The sequence below is a fragment of the Primulina huaijiensis genome, chromosome 13 (genome assembly GCF_012295235.1).
Source record: "Primulina huaijiensis isolate GDHJ02 chromosome 13, ASM1229523v2, whole genome shotgun sequence".
In the NCBI taxonomy this organism is placed as follows: domain Eukaryota; kingdom Viridiplantae; phylum Streptophyta; class Magnoliopsida; order Lamiales; family Gesneriaceae; genus Primulina; species Primulina huaijiensis.
The window spans coordinates 6116273-6136707 of NC_133318.1; the positions used below are offsets into that span (position 1 = coordinate 6116273).

The window sequence follows — 20435 nt, forward strand, 5'->3', positions numbered from 1 at the left end:
AATCAATCCAGTCATGGACGGGATTAGGAGGATTGAAGAAAGAAGTTCATGAAGAATGTTCGTACAGAATACTAAACTATATCCGCTAATCCTGTAATAGTTGGTGCCGAGTGGTAAATACATTAAAGGTAAATTCACTAACACCCTATGAATATTTTTATCGTTCAAACCATAAGAGTGTCCAAAGACATTATATGAATGTCAAATAAAAAAAATTTAAAACTTCCGCTACGTTTTGGACACGAGAAAATCAATTAACCAATAGTGGTATCAGAGCCGAGTTCTCTTTATTGTATGGTTTATTTCATGTTGAATAATTTATTTCTAACTATGCAAGAAAATTTTCAGAAAATTGATGCACCATTAAAATTTTTATTTTAATCAGAAAAAAATTCGATCTGCTAGGAAAAATTGATGCACCATTAAAATTCTGGCAAGCTTCGGTTTTTTGATGATATCTCTCAGCTGGATAATTCAAATGACAATTCGCTAACATGATTGATTAGAAAACGTAATTTGGAACAAGTCGTATTTCACGTCAGTTGGGCAAAATCGGATGTTATCAAGGTCTAACTGATCACTGAAATACTGAACTGATTGGACGAAAACAGCAATCAGTTGGGTATGAGCAGTTGCGATACTTTGATCATATCTCTCAGCTCAATTATTGGAATGAAGCAATTTAGTATGCGTTGGAAAGATAAGACGATGATCTACAAATCATCTTCAAAAGTCAAAGTCTGAATCGAAGCTTAAGATGCTAATAAATGACGATGAAGCTACTGGTTTTGCACAAACTGAAATCAACTAGGCTGATTTCAGCACACCAACTGAAACTGAACTGAACCAGTAGCTGAATAACTGAACTGAACCAGCTGAAAATTGAACTGAATCAGCAGCTGACCAACTGAACCAGCAGCTGATCAACTGAACTGAACCAACTGCTGACTAACTCTACTGAACTGAACTAGCAGCTGACCAATTGAACTGAATTGAACCAGCTGCGACCACTGAATCAGTTGAACTGAATCAGACCAGCTGAAACTGAACCAAATCGGACCAGCTGAATTGAACCAGACAAGTTGAACTGAACCAGTTGACAACTCGGGAAAAAGTCCAGCAAGGCGAATTTGACTGTTGCAATCTCAGATACAGTATAGAAACTTTCCAAACGGTCATATTCTTGTGTCTAACGTATATATCATTGTCGGGGCTTATAAATACAACATTTTGAAGATCAAACAAGAGCTTTTGAAGGGGATTCAAAGCATGGGCAGTTAGCATGAAGAAATCAGCTAGTTGAGAGCACAAGCCCTTGTGTGAGAATACATTTGAGATGTACACTGTAACTGATAAATTTCTCACACACAATCACTCACACATATACAAGAGAGTTGAACTTCAAAGATTAGTTGAGTGAGTCTTGCACAAAGACAATAAACTTGTGCATGTAGTCTTAGCATATGAGACATTAAACAATATGTTGATTGTGAGGTGATTCCTACAATCTTGAGAGCTAGGAGTTCAGTTAGGCAGTAGTGTAAGTCCTAAGCTGAGTGGGTTTGTACAAAGAGCTGTATAAATCAAAGTCATCTAGTGAATCCTTCCCAAGGGAAAGAAGGATTACGGATTGACGTAGGAGTATTTGAAATCTCCGAACATCCATAAACAAATTTTGTCTATTTGTTTATTGCATTTACTTATCATTTTCATTGCTTTTAAATATGCTTTGTTGAAGTATTTTATGTGTTCTTCAAATACCAAAATATTGCATACAAAGTGTTTGATAAAATGCTTCAACCAAAATATTTTTACTCATTCAACTTGCAAATATTTTAAATGCTTTACAAAATATTTAATCGGTTTTTACGAAGGATTATTTCGAGTGTATTCCGCTTGGTTTGAACACCAAACTCGATTTAACTCATCGGTGTTCAATATTTCAATAACCGAGCCATTGTAGCTCAACTATTTTCTCCCAAACCGATCTTAACACTATCCTAAGACCAAGACCGAACCAATAGCCCCCTTGTGGACTAACCAAACCCACGACTACAGTACATGCACGATGATTCGCTCGAACACCTCCAAACCGCAATCTAGCTTGCTACATAACACAAGATCCCACCCAAGCCATGCGTCTAGCGGCTCACAGACCATTCCAAGCCCCAAAACCGACCCAACAGGGTCTGAGCCACGGCCGAATGAGCCCATGCATGCTGCCCTCGCCTTCTTCGCACAACCTCACCGTCCCAAGCCCTAGAACGATGAGATGCGATCGGTCACCTACAGGACGGGTTCTAGCTCGACATTTTCCATATGAATTCATGGTATACCTACTGTAGATTGCCCCTATCTATCAAGCCATGGCAGTCCCTTACAAATCAAGATCGAGGCGTGAGAAATATGCAAGAATGTCCAACGTTTTCGCATAAAAGCTAAGAGAAACATATGCATAACACTATATCCTTAATATATCATGCAAATACAATTCAACATACATAATATAGTGTGATCGATGAGAAAAGAAGGGAATTGGGCTTGTCTTTGCATCTAAACGCTCGAAGATTCGCACAAACGACACGAGGGATGAACACTGGAGGGACGGGATCACAACTCTCACAATTTTTCCTCGAAGATGGCGTGAATAAGCTGCTGTAGCTCGTGAGGGGCGCTGCTAGATGAGGTGAGGGGCGGCCGAAAATATGAGGTGGGGAGAATAGGGATTCGGGATAGGGTTTGATATAATAAGTGTATATTGGACCCTTAATTAAAATTACTAAGGATGTGTAGGAGTTTAGGCCCAACATACATTAAAGTAGGCCCATTAAGCCCAATAACACATTCGTAAAATATTTTGTTTAGTTATGTTTTTAAAAATATTACCCGAACCCTAAAAAACTCTTCCGTTTTTGCCAAATATTGCATACCAGTTTAAATATGACTCGATATGTAAAAATCCCACCCAAGCCATGCGTCCAGCGGCTCACGGACCATTCCAAGCCCCGACATGGACACACTAAGCTCTAAACCACAGCCGACTGAGCCCATGCACGCTGCCCTTGCCTTCTTCGCACAACCTAACCGTCCCAAGCCCTAAAACGACGAGATGTGATCGGTCACCTACAGGACAGGTTCTAGCTCGACATTCCCCATCTGAATTCATGGTATACCTACTGTAGATCGCCCCTATCTCTCAAGCCATAGCAGTCCCTTAAAATCAAGATCAATGCGTGAGAAATATGCAATAATGTCCAACGTTTTCGAATAAAAGCTAAGCAAAAATGATGCATAACACTATATCCTTAATATATCATGCAAATAAAATTCAACATATTTAATATAGTGTGATCAACGAGAAAAGAAGGGAATCGGGTGTGTCTTTGCGTTTAAACTCTCGAAGATTCACAAAATGACATGAGGGAGAACACCGGAGGGACGGGATCACAACTCTCACAATTTTTCCTTGAAGATGGCATGACAAAGCTGCAGCAGCTCGTGAGGGACGCTGCTGGACGAGGTGAGGGGCGGCCGAAAATATGAGGTGGGGAGAATAGGGATTTGGGGTAGGGTTTGATATAATAAATGTATATTGGACCCTTAATTAAAATTAATAAGGATGTGTAGGAGTTTAGGCCTAACATACATTAAAGTAGGCTCATTAAGCCCAATAACAAATTTGTAAAATATTTCGTTTAGATACGTTTTTTAAAATATTACCGGACTCTCAAAAACTCCTCCGTTTTGCCAAACCGGTTTAAAATATGACTCGATGCGTAAAAATACCTTAAAAGATTCTTTTTTCGAAAATCTCTCATATTTACATCATATATTAAATAATTAAAACTAATTATTTAATAAAAAAAATTATCTAACTGTCCTCTGTCTCCGTTCTTCGTTCGAGCTTGAAATATTGCTTAAAACCCTACATCATGCAATCTTAATGAACCAATAAAAAAAACACATATTGATAACTTGCATGCATGTGGTTCACTTGGACATTCAAATTTTTGGGACGTTACAGAAAATCTGGCGAGCTGCAGTGTTTCGATAATATCTCACAACTCAATGATGCAAATGAACAGCCGCCAAAACGAATGAACAGAAAATAAATTTAAGACAATTCCTATTTCACGTCCATTGGGATAAATCAAATTTTATCAAGGCAAACTGATGACAACAAAGTTCATGAATTTGGCTAATCAGCAATGATCAGTTGGATATCAGCACCTGAGGTATTTCGGTCAACCTGATCAGCTCGGTTATCCAATCCTAAACCCGTCCCAGACGAGGCTAACCAATTGCAGGTCTGAGTAAAACCCAAATCCATTTACATCCCTAAATGTGGGACTGTTGTGTACAAAATTGGAGGTGATTTTCTCAATAATCGTCGTGTTGCAATTTTTTTTCCTACCTACTTTTCAACACACGTGCAAAGACCTTCAATTTTTTGTACTTGTCGAAAAATTGAATTCGACAGTAAATAATCCCTTGATATTTAAAACCCGAGTTTAACACGCATAGAAGGTAGTATCATATTTAATTTAAAGCTTAAATATCGTGTCAATTTACAGAAACATTTCACTCGAATTAAAGGACACCAAATTATTCAAAGAGTCTAATCTAAAGCTATAAGCCTATAACAGGCAAGGAATATTAACTTTCGTTTCTAGATAAGTACAACGTGATAGATAATAAAGTGTAAGATATTGGAATCCAAGTAAATAACAGGCATATGCCTGTTTAAAATAAATAATACAGCAAAGAGCATGTAGATTCGAGAATTTTCCTATGAACTTGGGACTTCTTTTTTCTTGCAACACCTAGATCAAATACTTCTTGTCGATTCATTTGTTATGCTTTCGGAAGACTGTAAACTCGACCGTGCATCAAGTCCGGAAGAGTGATAAGTTGAACAATTTATCTTCAAGCATGCTTATGGCAAATTCATAGGATATAACTGATGTGTGCAAGAAGTAACTGATGCAAAGGAGCTTGGGAACTGGATTTTCTGATGATTATTCCTTCTTATTTTGTTGGCATGCTGTTGCTTCTGGAGAGTAAAAAGTGTTTTTTAACCCAAGATAACAATAAATATAAGATCGACATCATAGAAAATTTAGTAATAAAAACGATTTTTTAACAAATAATATAATGACCCTCTCTACCCTGGAACCAATGTAACTCCAAGATTTGGTTCCTACCTCCGATTTGCAAAACCTCATAATAAGAATGATAAAAAGGCTTATGCCTATATTTGCTACCTTTCGGTCAAGACAATTCTTATCACAAAAATGAAGTGTAAAAAAGAAACAATATACCTTTTACCGTAACAAAAAGATAAAATGGTCGAAGGAAAGGTCTGAATATGATATGATACGCTTATGACAAACAATATTGTGGTGTTCAGATCTAGCTCAATTGATAATCGAACTTTGATTATTGAGCAACGAACACAGTATTTTCTATGCCACGCATTCAACGGTCTCTGCAACAAGGACAGCAGTAGACACCTGCCTATGTCTGGTGAATCTAACCAAAGAAAATTGCATGAAAATCAAAGTAATGACTAATGATTAACATTGTTGTATAATATAGGCCAACATCGATAGCCTCTTCTCCTGAGTAAGCACAACAAGAGACTTGAAAGACAAGTGGACCCTAACCAGGTAGTAACTATAGCTTATGATTTTGTCAAGTGCTGCTCAAAAAGTTTTAACAGCACTAGACCGTCAATAAGCACTACTTTCTCAATCAAATATTTTTGCAAACAGGAAAATTTTATCGTTAAAAACAATAAGTGGCCTCAGAATTGCAGAATATCAGCAAGGCCCAAAAAACCATTCAGTACCCAAAGATGGTGTTTTCTTCAAAAATTACTTCACGGTCCACCAATCACCAAAAATACAGCAATATCCAGAAAAAAAAGTGATCGAGAAATTACTCATACAAATTACTCCAAGATTTTAAAACAAAAAAAAGAACGAAAATGTATTTCTCATGGCCAATCCCAAGAGATAAAAGCAGAATCTGCTACACAAGGCGATAGGATATGAGAACACCCACCAATCTTCGTAAAACTCCACGAGATCTCAACAAAGAAAAGGCTTATTTTACGACGATTTTCATTCACTCGAATCTTATGAACATTTGATAAAGCTCACCCCAATTTGTGATAATCGTCGAGAAAAACATAACAGGGAGAAACAGAACAATGTTATGTAATCAAGAATATTTTTAAGTGTTTGGACACAAACTTTCTTTTAAAGTTATCATGAATATTGAAATTACTATCAAACAGCTTAGAGATACATCCCATCTGAAACCCTCGTACACGGTACAACTCAACCTAAGTTTAAACCTCTGTTACAATTTTGGCTTGTGGGTGACCAACAAAAGGGAACAAAAATGTATTTCACATGGCCAATCCCCATAGATAACAGCAGAACCTGCTACACAAGGTGATAGGCTATGAAAACGTCCACAAATCTTCGTACACAGTACAACCAACCTAAGTTTTAACCTCTGTTACAGTTTTGGCTAGTGGGTGACCAACAAAAGGGAACAAAAAATGTATTTCACATGGCCAATCCCAAGAGATAACAGCAGAACCTGCTACACAAGGCGATAGGATATGAGAACGCCCACAAATCTTCGGAAAACTTAACAAGATTTCAACAAAGAGAGGGCTTGTTTTACGACAATTTTCTAATCACTTGAGTCGTACATACATTGAATAAAGTCCGCCCCAATTGTGTCAATCATCGATAGAAACAAATCAAAGACCTCTTCTAACAGATAAATTTGATTACCGAGCAAAGATGTACAATGTCTTTTTCGTAACAGACATTCAACGGTCTCAGCAACCAGGACAGCAGTAGATACCACCACATGCCTACGTCTGGTGAATCTAACCAGACTAAATTGCATAAAAATCTAAGTAAAGACTAATGACTTAACACTAATGCATCACATGAACCAACATCGATAGCCTCTTCTTTCGACTGAGCACAATAAGAGAATTGAACAAGTTGGCCCTAACAAGGTAACAAATATAGTTTACGTTAAGTCCTACATAAAAAGTTTAACAACACTAGACCATCAATAAGCACTACTTTCTCCATCAAATCTTTTTGTCAAAGAAAAATTTTTATAGCAAGCAAAGAAACAGTTGGTCTCACAATTGCACATTATCAGCAAGGCCAAAAAAGCCATTCAGTCCCGAAAGATGGTGTTATTTTCAAAAATTTCTTCACAGACCACCAATTTTGATTGGAAATAAAGCAACATCCAGAACAAAATCGAGGAATTATTCAAATGAATTACTTCAAAATTTGAAAAAACAAAAGGAGAAAAGATGTATTTCAGATGGTTAATCCCAGGTAATAACAGCAGATCCTGCTACACAAGGCGATAGGATATGAGAACTCTCACCAATCTTCGGAAAAATAAACAAAAGAAGGAACTTATTTTACGATTATTTTCTAATCACTTGAGTCGTACGAACATTGAATAGAGCACGCCTCAATTTTGTGTCAATCATCTAGAGAAACAGAACAATTACTTTTTTGTGAAATAAATTTCATTATTGAGCAAAGATAAACAATGTATTTTCCGTACCAGACATTCAAGTGTCTCTGCAACCAGAACAACAGCAGACACCTGCCTGTGTCTGGAGAATAGTACCAAACAGAATTGCATAAAAATCAAAAGCATGGATATGAGCAAGTTAACGCATCACAAGCTTCTCAATAATTGGTATTCTTTTATCCAGTGATTTTTACAAATATTGAATTGACATACTAACTCCGCCATATGTAATAACTCATGCAACCAAAGATGTTCATGATTACATTGTCAAACACAAGTCACAGGGTTTCTGGTGCTCACAGTGCTCACACTTGAATCAGACTCATACTCAAACATTATATTTCCATGGCATTAGTATATATTATATTCACAGGACTTGTAAAAGAACAAAATGAGAAAGAAGGGAAGAAATTGACTATAAAAGCGATTTTCAAGCTAGAACTTGTTAGACATAACTAGTAATGTGTGGCCCATATGCAGCTCAAATATCATGAGGGCAAATAATTGGGCAACGATGGATACCTCCAAGAGAAGGTAGGCCAATAGATGAGAAACCCATTCATCATCTTCCTTCTCTATCTTCGATTTTCAAGATATGTAACAGCATCTACCATGAAAACTAGTAGATACCTGACTAACATCTGGAGTTCGAGGCTTTTCAGGCAAAAGAGAAAGAATGAAGAAAATCTGCAAAAAAGCTACCAGAAAGAAAAGGAAAGCCAGAGTGAGAGCGTTCGCAAGAAGTACTCAACGACTCAAAGCCTAATAAATAAAATAAAGGAGTCCCCGAAAACCCAAAAAAGGCACCAAACGAACGGCAATTGTCGTAAAATGTTACCAACAACTACGAAAAACAGCTACAATGTAAGTTATTGAAAAAGCTTTCATCATTTAACAATAATACAAACAGGTCAATGCTGACCATGGAATTCTGGTAACCCATGACTGAATCCAGAGGACTTTGGAGAGCATGAATTAAACAACAGATTAAACATGAATAATTAACAATACAAACATTCATCTAAAAAAGAGCAAACAAAGAGACATGTAAAACAATCCAAAGGATTATCACGCATAGAGATGGAACCATCCAATGCAATATGAATACGGCCTGTAAAGCCTCAAGCGAAATTAAAGCATAAACAAATCATTCAATGGCACAAAAATGCTCCCTTTTGAACTAATCCGGTAAGCACTGTGCAAGGTTTAACAAAAGATACAAAAGATTTCTTCAAATCTCTGAAAAAAAGTTGAGGAATAACTTGATGGTAGCTGCCGGCGGATGTTTACGTGTATTATTTGTACACAATATTCGGGGTTGCGGATTGGTAATGGTAACGAGTAAAATCCGTAACCCTAATTCTGATCTTTCGGCGGATGTTTGCGTGTATTTATATACCGTCTCACCATATCTGTAACACTAATTTTGATCGAATGTGCCATTTGAGAAAGCCCACCGCACTTGTCCTATCAAATTAGGGCGTCAGATCCAAATTAATGATTTTTTCTATATTATATAAACATTTGTGATATTTCAAAATCCATAAGATCTGTTAGTTACACTACGTTTGTTGAAATGATAGGACAAATGAAATGATTAATACCAAAATGATTAAGTATATGATATACCAAGATTTGCTCATATTCTTAGTTTTGTTTGGTGAGATTTTTAAGGGTGTGACCGACAAATTATGTAAATGTGTACTACCAAAAATATCTTTTGCTTTATTATTAAATTTTTCAATTTCGTACCTATTTCATCTACCACACATTTCATCCTCATTCTCGAAAGAAAACCCTACCCGTCAACACTGTACATTCAACTACGAATTTCCGTCAACAATGCGTGGATCTTGATGTGTTCACTGTGAATCCGACATGTGAAGGATTGAAAATCGATTCTTCAGGTTTTTAGTCGGGCGTCATGGCGAGAATATGTAACTGAGCACATATTGCGTCCTAGGAAAATCGAGAGACAACCATCTGCACTGAATGTGAGTAATTCTGAGAACATTTTACAAGTTTTTAGATTTACGAACGTTTGTTGATTTCCGTTATGTTTTTTTAGAAATATTTTGAGAAATTTTTTTTCCAGTATACAACAACGTAGATGGGTTGCAAGTTGTATGGTTGGACGGTGTAAATGTTAGTCAACTTTGATTTCTCTGGTGGTCAGTGTTTATCGATGTCATTGTCATCTTCTCTGTTGAAGATCGTAACTTCTGTACAAATTTGTTGGTTTTCTGAAGTTTCTGTTGTTGAGAAATAATTAATTACCTTGCAAATGTATTTTAGACAGATACCTATAGCTATGTAACTTATTTAGGAATTCATTGAATGATTGTTCAGCGTAGCTTTCATGGATGTGAAGACACCACCATAGTGCGAGTGCGGCAATGGGTTTATGGTATTACGTGAAGCTGGTCCACATTCAACACGACCCGGCCACTATTACTTTATATGTCCAGCCGGTTTGAAACATCGGAACCGATTCTATTGGTACGATGAATATGAAAAAGTATCTTCGAACAATGAACCATCATCCGAAATTGAGATGGGTTCAAATTCGTCGCAAAATCCTACTTCCCCCTTTGTAAAGCGTCGGCACACACAAGAATACAATGCATCTTGTAGTTCACAGTCTTTTAATTTGAAGAATGTCGATACAGTTGACATGGAACAACACGTTCAAACCAAGTCAGTTATGGCATCCACCACATCAGCTCCACAAAATAATCCTGTGGAGCAAACAGCTCTATCTATTGAACAAGTTTGTTGTTGCTTTGGTTGCATTTGCTCAATATTGTGTTTAATACTGTTTTCCATGCTTGTTATTTTAATTTCTAAGTAAGTAAAATGTTGTGTGTATGTTCGTTATGTTGTAATATTGTCGTGCGAAATGTTGTCAACGTTGGTGCTTGATAACGTATATGTCGTTGACTCTTTGTTTTTATTTTGTTACGAGCTAGAAAAAGACTTGGTATTGTAATTATTGGCTTCTTCTAGTAGTTGTAATACTTTACTCTTTTGTTGTTGTAGATGTTAATGTTCAATCTAATTCAGAATGTATTTAAGCATTACATTTGTGTACATAGCTGCATAAGTCAATGTAATTTCATTTGTAACCCCATGTACGCACGATGCAGTGAAGCAATGCCGAGATGAGAGTAAGAACCCCATTCTCACATTTTCAGATGTTTATATATTTTTTTAATATGCATTGTACAGTGATCTGAACAACTTCTTTTGAACCGGAATGTCCATAGGGAAGAGGAAAAATAATGGCAAGGGCTTAAGGTGCATCAAGCTTTTTCAGTTCTGCTTCTTTCTTGGGATGCAAAGTTAAGTGAACCTTCTATATTGCTGCATCCGAAGGGGAATTAGGTTAATATTCTTGAACATCTTTTACTTGTTATGTTCGGTTGTGGAGATATGAACATGTACAAACATGTTAATTTGTTGTCTGCACATTTGTCCTTGGTAATTGAGAACAAGTGGTTAGCTTGGTGGGATTAGCTTTAATTGCATTTTTGAGTAATAAGTGTTATTTTCGGTCCCATTCATATATTTACTAAATTTGAATGCAATATATTGAATACAAATTCATGCCTATGTGTAGTGGTTGACCTACACTGCCTACTATAGCAAATCACTTAATTTTCTGTATCTTATAGGATATGACATTAATGTTGGTAGATGTGGGAGCATTTAAACGTTTTATCTTCTACTTAAGGGCATTGTTGACTCTCAATTTTATGTGCAATTTCTTTCACTTAACAGAAACCTTTTTTTGTCTCAGTTAAGAAGATGTATGTGTCTTTCCCTAGTCAGTCTCAAGATTCTGTGACCAGCAAGTATGTAGTACCAGTGATATCACTGTTATCAGATGAAGAAGGCGACGGTCTTGATCAACCTCTAGCACCATCGAAGACCAAAAAAATGGTGGGTTTGTCTCCTTCACGTTCGTTGAAGGAAAGAGCAGCAACCAAAAAGCCTTTTGACCCTGTGGCACACATGTACTACAAAGAACTAAGAAGCATTTAACAACGAAGAAGCATGGATGTATTGTCGAGACTGGTGCGATGAAGAAGCGTGCTGAAGAAGATAATTGTTTACCGGTTGTTATCATCGATACGTCAAGCGACTCTAGTGGGTAATCTAGTTACTTTCTTCAACAAGTGTTTTGGTCTTCGAACCACCCTTTTGTTTCTTTTGAAGTGTATTATTGTTGTATATGTTGTCGACGGTTAGGTGGTCAAGATTACTTCGCTAGTTTGATAAGGCATTGTAATGAAATGATGCTATGTAGCTGTACATATAAATATATTATTGTGTTTAGCTAATTTACAGCCCTTAGGCTTTTTAGCTGTACATTTAAATATATTATTGTGTTTAACGAATTTCATGTTTTGTATGATCCAAAACTATTATGTTAGAAATTTAATTTCCGTAAACATAGAAACACAAGAAATAAAATGGCCTTGTTTGTTGTAGATGTTGAAGTATATGTTTAATAGATACCGGATTCCGAACATGTATCCAAGCTGCAATGTTTGTAACTTTTCATCAGTACTTATACCCTCTTTCATGCATTTTGCTGCTGATCTGACTTTAAACGCATACAACATTTGGGTAGCCATTTTATTTGCATGAGCAACAACGCGTTCGAAAGTGAAGTTGAAGGGAATGAGAGATTATTGGTATTAGATGAATGGTGCATTCATTTCAGAAAGGTGGTGAATATGTGGATGTGTATGCATCTTTGTTCCTATCCAAGAAAATGGTTGTGTAGTGCAGCAAGATAATATCCTTGTTTTTGTTTAAGAAAGGTGAAGTCACGTGTGGTGTAGAATCAATTATCCATAATTATATTTACGTAACGTGGCGAAACTTTTTGTCAAACGAAGTCATGAAACTTTGTTCTCCAAAACCAAGAATTTTTCGACAAAAATTCATTGAAGCAAAATATCAATTAAATGTCAAAACAATTACATCTGCAAAACCAAACCCTTCGAAAAACAGCAAATTCCCACAATTCAATTCGATTCAAAGATACGAGTCTGATGCAGCAAAAGTCACTTCAAAGTTTGAGATACACACAAATTCAACACTTTGTCAAAATAATTACAGCAAAACTTAATATTATCCCAAAAGTGCGGAATGACAAGGCATAAACCTCCTCTTAGCAACCGTCTTGCTAAGCTCAATCTTCCGCCATGACCCAAGCACAAGAACAGTGACAATTTCGATGGTTCTCCACCAATTCTTCAATAACCATGACTTTCTCGTCTTCGGTCAACTCAGGAATTGTTTCCATGACCTTTAACAAATTGTCTTGGGCATTGCACATCTTCTCATCATCTGCTTCTTTTTGTGTTGCTAATTGTTTGATAAGGTCATTCATTGTGTCTTTGGTGATGGTGGCAAAATTATTTATGGCTTCTACTATCGCATTGTCAGCAGCGTCTACATGTTTCCGTTTCTTACCCTTTGATTTCGCAGCAGATGTCGGTCGTGAGGACGGTGTGACAGATACATAGATTGACTCATCAGCTCCCTCATGAACAGAAAACAATGCGTCCAGGTTCATACCTGTATCGTTAGGCAATTCAGGTGTCATGGTAAGAACCTCTTGAACAACATCAGTGAAATGTTCAGCTTTATCTCCGGTTGCTCGATCATTACCAAAGATTTCGCACCAATCATGGTAATAGGTCCACCTTTTGTGTCTCATTGACCGTGCGTTGTTGTCTGCCTACGAGTTTAATATCACATAGTACCGAGCATCATCAATTTTCTTCAATAACAAAAGACAGGCAGTTGTGAAACAAGAAAATACCTTTATTAGTACATCCCATATGTCGTTTGAAGCTTCAATGGTCTTCTCTGTGTCGTTCCATCGTACTCCAATTTTACTTAGTAACGTCACCAAAGATCCGTACAATTTCTTCCACACATGAACTTTAGAGTTAATATGTGGATTCCCGCGTATATTTGTGTCAGGGAATGCAACTTTCATTCGATTTTCAAGAAAAGCTAAATAGCCTGACCGAAATACATTGCTGCTTTTCCAACCTTCTACGGATGCCTCTTTCAGTGCTTGTATTAAGAATTCTTCTTCACGTTCACTCCAACTACGTCTTTTCTTATCAGCTTTTTTCGCTTGGTCAACAAAACTCTCGGAAGTTGCGAAGCTATCCATAATTAGGATGTTGCCACTGCCGTTGTCCTTTTCTTGGTAGTAATACAGCACACTGGTTAGCCATGTGAAATTAGTTCAATTGCTTAACATCACATTGTGTATTAAACAAGAACGATATAATTGGGTGGACTAAATTCAAACAACATAACAGCAAATGCAATCAAGTAATATAGATTTAAAATTAAATAACATCAAATGTCACAAGTACATGAATGCCAAAGTTGTAACACAAGATTTACAAAAAACAGAATGATTTAGGTTAGATTCATCCACATAAACATATCAAGGTTCTCCCTCCAAGTATCCCAATCATCCGACGCTTCCAAGCTAGGTTAGATTCGTCACGAGTCAATGCATCTTTAAGAACCCTGACATCTGCTGCAGATCCCTCCCAACCCGTAAGTGCATATATGAACTTCATCTCACGGTCGCAAACCCCAAGAACGTTGACTGCGATAGTACCTTTTCTTGTTCTATATCGTGCCTTGTCCATGGTAGGTATATGTACACTTACATACGTTCCGTCTAATGCACCAAGACATCCCTGTTCAATTTACAATTAATAACTTCAAATCAATGTATGTATAAAAAAACGACCGTGAGTAGTTAAAATGTTTATTTTGTACATTTTTTTGAAAATGGTTTCACATAACCTCGAACCATTTCCAAGTTTCGTTGGTGCAAGAATCATCGACAGGAGATGGTTTAACCAGTAGTAAAGGATGTAACAAGAGAATTGATTGGAGCACTTGATGGAAATGGGTGCTGATTGTATGGCCACTACATACATAGTCATGTCCAACAACTCTATTCTTCTTGTGATGAGCAAATACAGAAAGAAACATGCTCACCTTCTCTTCAATACAGACATATCTAGACTCGACTAGTCCTCCAACATGAGTTAGCAAGTAACACAAGCGTACAAATGCATTCCTATTCATTCGCAAGTTCACCACACATTGAACGTCTCCTATGTCAATAATCCTGTGCAAATGGTTCATTTGCACATTGATTCTTTCTGTCATGCTGTTGGACATTGTTCTTGTTTGCTTGTTGCAACGTCGTTTTGCACGTAACTTCAGTACATGTCTCACGAGTAACATAACCAACAATGATCGACACATGATTTGGTGCAGCAACACAAAAAGAGTAATGTGTGTACGCATAATGGGCAGCGAAGATACTTTAGAAAGGAATAAAATTTAAAATGGGGTTAACAATGACATTTGCCAAACACAAAGAATTACAAATACTGGAAATGAAGATACTAATGTAGGTATGACAATTAATTTATTGTTTAGCAATGCTTGGTTAAAAATACGTAAACACATTTTTCTAATAATGTGTAAATTGAAATACAAAATGCAGTAGTTTAATGCCTACAACAAAATCATCACAATATTAAAAACAATTCCAATACTTATGCACTTCGACATTGTATCAACTAACAAATTGACAGATGTTTACTCTGATTTGGGCTTCAATTGTGATGAAGTTACTTAAATGACATGGAGAAAAGGCTCGGCAAAAGATTAACCTTACAAAACAAAAAAAGAAGTGTTGCTGCAAACAAAAACACTACAAACAGAGAAGAACAAAAAATTCAATTCAATGATGGCAACCCAAAGAAAGAGAACAAACATCATATTTCAGGAAGCCGGATAAGTAAAGAAATGTCATTTACCGACACTGTGATAGCCTCCTCACAATCCTCAATCTTTCGCAGGTGACAACAGCAAACTTTACCCTACCAAAACTTAATTTCGACAACGGCTTACGAAAAAAAAGCTCTTGAAACAAGTCCTTCGAAGATTGTTTACCTGATTTCTGTAGCTTTCGCCGCACACAACGCAAAACCTACGCCATCGCCTCTCTTCGTACGTTGTTGTTAAGATGGGGAAGATTTATTGTTGGGCTTGTTGAGGGTAATTTAGGAAAATGCTGCCTTGATAGATACAAGGATCAATAATATTGGGCTCATGCGTTGGTTTATTTTAACCTATTTAGTACAGCATAGTCCAATAGAGAAGACATTAGATGTGTTTATTAAATAATACACCAAACAATGGATTAACATGAAAAAATCAACACAGTCCTAATGAATCCCAGCTACCAAACGTAGTGTTATAGATAAGTAAAAAATTTACAATATTACAATATAATTTTAATTTATTTATTAAACAAAAATGGAACAAATGCAATAAATCGAGAGTGATATTTTTTTAAATATTTTAAAATTTTAACATGATACTAAAGTTAGTTACTCTAAGTCTATTAAATTTAATAAAATAGTATATACGTATCAACAATTAAAAACATTACCTAGACACCCAATAAAAATGTTTCCATTGCTTGTACTAAAAATTAAATCATATTTAGAGAGTGTTTGACAAAGCTTATAAACTCTAAAGTTAATTTATTTTCTTCGTACTAAAAATTAAATCATATGATAAGGACCGTTTGGGAATAATCATTTAGCTACAATAATTCGATTCTTGAAATATTGAACACTGATGAATCAAATCAAGTTTGATTTACAAATCAAGCTGATTACACTCAAAATAATCATTTTGGTAAAACATTTAAAAGATTTGCAAGTTGAATATGTAAACACATTTTTGGTTGAAACATTTTACAAACACTTGATATGCAATAATTTTGGTATTTGAAGAAAACATAAAATGCTTCAACAATACATCTTTAAAACATTAGAAATAATAAGCAAATGTGATAAATAAATGGAAACAAATTTTTTATGGATGCTCGGAGATTAATATTCATACGTCACAATGCCTTATTCCCCTTGGGAATGATCCACTAGAAGACTTTGATTCATACAACACCTCGTACAAACTCATTTCAACTTAGGACTTATATCTTGTCCAATTGAAACTCTCACACTCTCGATTGTAGGCTGCAACCTCACAATCCGCATAATGTTTAATATAAGACTACAAATACAATTAAGCTCATTAATTATAAAACCTTTTTATTTTGTGTTTTTTAATATATAATTAAGCCCTAGAACCTAAACACACACCCCCCTAAACACACACACACGATTACGTGAAAAGTGAATCGAAGAGGTGCATGGCCGCAACCTTGGGACCTTGGCCAAGGGAGTTTTGACAAAAAAATTTCTTCCATCGTTCTTCGATTTTCTTCCTCGTTCTTTCTTCCAACAACGATCACCCAACTCTCTTGCATCCCACGGTGTGTTTTCGGTGGAGTTCTGACAAGAACAATGGTAGAAATCGTTTATGGTAGAAATCATCTTCCGTTCGTCACCGACATTCCACCGCTTCGGCACGAGACGGGTGGTGGAAGGGGACTAGGAGGCTAGGATGGCTCGGTGGCTTGTGGACAGCCACGAGCCCAAGGGCATTGTGGTGCGCACGGATTGATGCTAAAAGGGAGGGAACGTGCATGGTTCAGTCAGGGCTAGGGGGTTCCAAGATGGTACAAAGGGGTTTGATCTGGGTTGGGACTCGAGTTGGACACGGGCAGGCTTGGATAGGGGCGCGTCCGCAGGGAGACTTGCGGAGGAGGGGAGCCGCGACCTTGGTTGGGGAGATTTTAGGAGGATGGGATGCGTTAAGAGTAAGCTATCATGTCTAGGCGTGGTTCAGGGGTCCGAGATGGTCCAGCAGGGCCCCTGCGTCTGTGACCCAAGATACCTCGGTGGTGGTTCGGGGAAATTGGTGCTTGGATTGTATATGTTGGAAGTGGCTCGATCATGGCTTAGATAGGGGAAGGGTTTGAACCATGGGTCTACGGGGGTTGGTTCATGTCTCATAGGGGTAGTTTAGGGATGAAAAGTCGTTTAAAATTTGGAAAGAAAATATTAAATTTTGAATTAATTCGGGTTCAAAACGCTTTACAGTTTAGTTATTAAGTTATTAAATTGAAAGACTTGAGTTTACGTCTAAGAAAAATATTAGAAGTCAGAAATAAGATTTTATGATGATATGGGATAGGCTCGAGTCAAGAAAATTAAAAAAAAGTCAAGATCGGGAAGTTTGGAGTCCAGGGGTTAAATGATCATTTTACGTCTCAGGTAGTTCGAGAGGTCTAGCGGTGTCTCGAGAAATCATAAGACATGCTAAATAAAATTCTAAAATATTTATGATGAAAATATGATATTTTTACGATATATGATGAGGCTAAACGATTCTTCTGAATAATGCTATTTTAGGATTTTGGAAGGATACGATATTTTTATAAATAAAATGAAAGGAAAAATAATTTGAAAGATGTGAATTATCTGTGACAAAAAGGATAAAATGAGAATATCGTGAGAGAAAAAGTCCCAGAGGAAGCCTGTTTAAGAGAGAAGGTCTCAAAGGGAGCCCGACGATCGTGTTTCCATATTTGGTCATGGCCTAGTGATGAGTGTTGCTGACGCACCGCCCCCAGGTACTTGGTGTATATAGACTGATCAGTCGACCAGAGGATGAATGATAATGGATAAAAGATAGTCACTTTCAAGGATAAAACTTCATCCAAAATGATATATGATGAGGAAATGATTTATGATGTTATATGCTAAAATGATTTATGGAAAAATATATGCTTACAAGTTTTTATGCCAACTTATTTTATCAAAATATTTATTTTAAAACTGCATGTGCCTGTATATGTATTATTTGCTACGTATGGTTAGAACTTGCTGAGTCATTAGACTCACTAGGTTTGAATGTTCGCATGTGAAGATGATTTTGAGGGAGGCGTTGACGCTTGAGTGGATCGAGTCCGACAGTACACTCTCGAGGGACTTTTACTTTTCGCATTAGCTTAAGATTTAAGATTTTAAAGCAAAGATTTTGAGAATTATTTATTTAAAGATTTTATGATTTATTTTGAAGTTTAGTCGTTGGATTATTTTAAAATTGACGTACGATTTGTGGTTGACGATTTATGAATTTTTATGCATTTGAGGTTTTTAAATACTAGTTTATGCTGTATGGTTTTGAAGCTAGAGGAAAATGTTTATATAAAAAAAATTTCCTAGTATTTATTTAGATTTTAAAGTTAAAAGTAAGATGTGTTTTCGTTGGTACCAGATCCAAGGATTTCGTAAGGGTTGTGTTATTGTTACTCCGATAAGCTCAAGAAATCGAGCCTCAAGTCGGTAAGTTTTACTGTTTTAAATTTTATATGCTGGATTTTAAATGTTTTTATGATATAGAAATTTGGAGGTTTGATGTCTAATTTTAAATTTTTAAATGCATATTGGTTACGTAATTTGGGCGGTGTGTACAGTTATGCATTCGAGACGTCAGGAGAATTTAGTTTTGCATATCTCGAATTCTGCACTGCCTAGGATTAAGTTGAGGTGAAGTGAACTTGATGATTTATGGCTGCATGTTTCGAATTTTATATAATGTAAGAGAGAATTTTGAACTTAATAGTTATGGGTTGAATTTTAAGGAATCGGGAATTTAGGGACTGAATTATAATAATTTAAAATTTTTAAATGACTTAATGGCTAGTTTTCAAAAATATTGGAGATGATTTTGCTATAAATCGAAAATATAGGGGCTTATTTGTATGAATCTGAAAACTTGGGGGGCTAAAATGCCAAAATTTGGGTCTAAATTTGAGAATTCGAAAATTTTGGATCTTGATTGCACAGTTTAGGAAAAATTATGGGATCATCTTAGCATTAAATTTGAAAGTTAAGGGAGCCATTTTTCATTAAATTCGATAGTTGAGGGGCTGAAATGCGATAATTTAGGCTTAATCGAATAATCCGAGAACTTTGGGATTTAGATTGCAATTTTCAGAAAAATAAAATGTTCTAATTGAATGTAGTCGGCAAGTAAATTACCATTTAAGGGTTACATGAAGAAATGTGATTGAGGAAGTTAGACATATATGTAAATATGTGGATGTCATAGGAGGAACGAAAAAAATTGGTATTAGCGATTCTGATGAGAAAGTAAGATTTGTCAAATTAATAATGAAATGTATATTAAACGTTTTTATTTAAAATATATTAGAATTTTTTTTTTCCTAATTCATTCGGACGACATATACATAATTATGTTTTAAAGTACTTTTCCACCATTTAAAATAAATCAACCAACTATTATTTGAAAATCCAAAAGAAAGTAATTCAAAGTATAAAATCGTAAACGTCAACCAACCTAAACTGAAATTATTTCAAAAATAAACTTAACTCTAACATCCTCTCAAAAACATCTCAAAAGCATCATAAGTCATAAAAATCATTAAGTAATCATAAATCATAAACTTAGTTTTATTTGCGGAAAACTAGTGACGGTCATCGGGTTGTGTGTACTTTCAGTCCAGCTAGATCAACCATCAAGACCTCTATTAACATCAATCTCATGCTCACATGCATCGATCACACCTAGTGAGTCTATTGACTCAGTAAACCTTAACCATGATAGCAAGTAATACATATATATATTCACAAACAACAATGAAAATGTTTTTAATAAAATAGTTTTTCATGAACATAAGTTTTAACATTTTCTTTTCAACATAACATATCATATTTACTTTCATCATATACGTATGTGTTTCCTTTTTTATTGAATTCAGATCCTCAATTTTGACTTTCGTATTAGTTGTAAGTCGATGGATTCATTTACGTATTACCACGGTACCGGGCGGT

General features: G+C 36.0%; 1 protein-coding gene, 2 long non-coding RNA genes and 2 other non-coding genes across 5 annotated transcripts; 1 reads left to right on the plus strand and 4 right to left on the minus strand.

The window, feature by feature from the left end:
• The first annotated feature begins 4440 nt into the window (after positions 1-4440).
• On the plus strand, positions 4441-7764 carry LOC140990986 (uncharacterized). Its single transcript, XR_012177748.1, has 2 exons — positions 4441-5800; positions 7172-7764. It is a non-coding gene; the product is annotated as an uncharacterized lncRNA (long non-coding RNA).
• LOC140956421 (small nucleolar RNA SNORD96 family) lies at positions 5802-5891 on the minus strand. Its single transcript, XR_012171460.1, has one exon. It is a non-coding gene; the product is annotated as a small nucleolar RNA SNORD96 family (small nucleolar RNA).
• On the minus strand, positions 7173-7262 carry LOC140956420 (small nucleolar RNA SNORD96 family). Its single transcript, XR_012171459.1, has one exon. It is a non-coding gene; the product is annotated as a small nucleolar RNA SNORD96 family (small nucleolar RNA).
• Positions 7752-9038, minus strand: LOC140990985 (uncharacterized). Its single transcript, XR_012177747.1, has 2 exons — positions 8853-9038; positions 7752-8288 (listed from the first exon to the last, which is right to left on the minus strand). It is a non-coding gene; the product is annotated as an uncharacterized lncRNA (long non-coding RNA).
• A 2347-nt stretch (positions 9039-11385) lies between these two features.
• On the minus strand, positions 11386-15911 carry LOC140991752 (uncharacterized). Its single transcript, XM_073461890.1, has 5 exons — positions 15613-15911; positions 14446-15539; positions 13430-14336; positions 12911-13345; positions 11386-11593 (listed from the first exon to the last, which is right to left on the minus strand). Exons 3-5 carry the CDS (start codon positions 13790-13792, stop codon positions 11414-11416), a joined length of 978 nt encoding a protein of 325 aa, XP_073317991.1. The 5' UTR covers positions 13793-14336; positions 14446-15539; positions 15613-15911; the 3' UTR covers positions 11386-11413.
• Positions 15912-20435: the final 4524 nt, after the last annotated feature.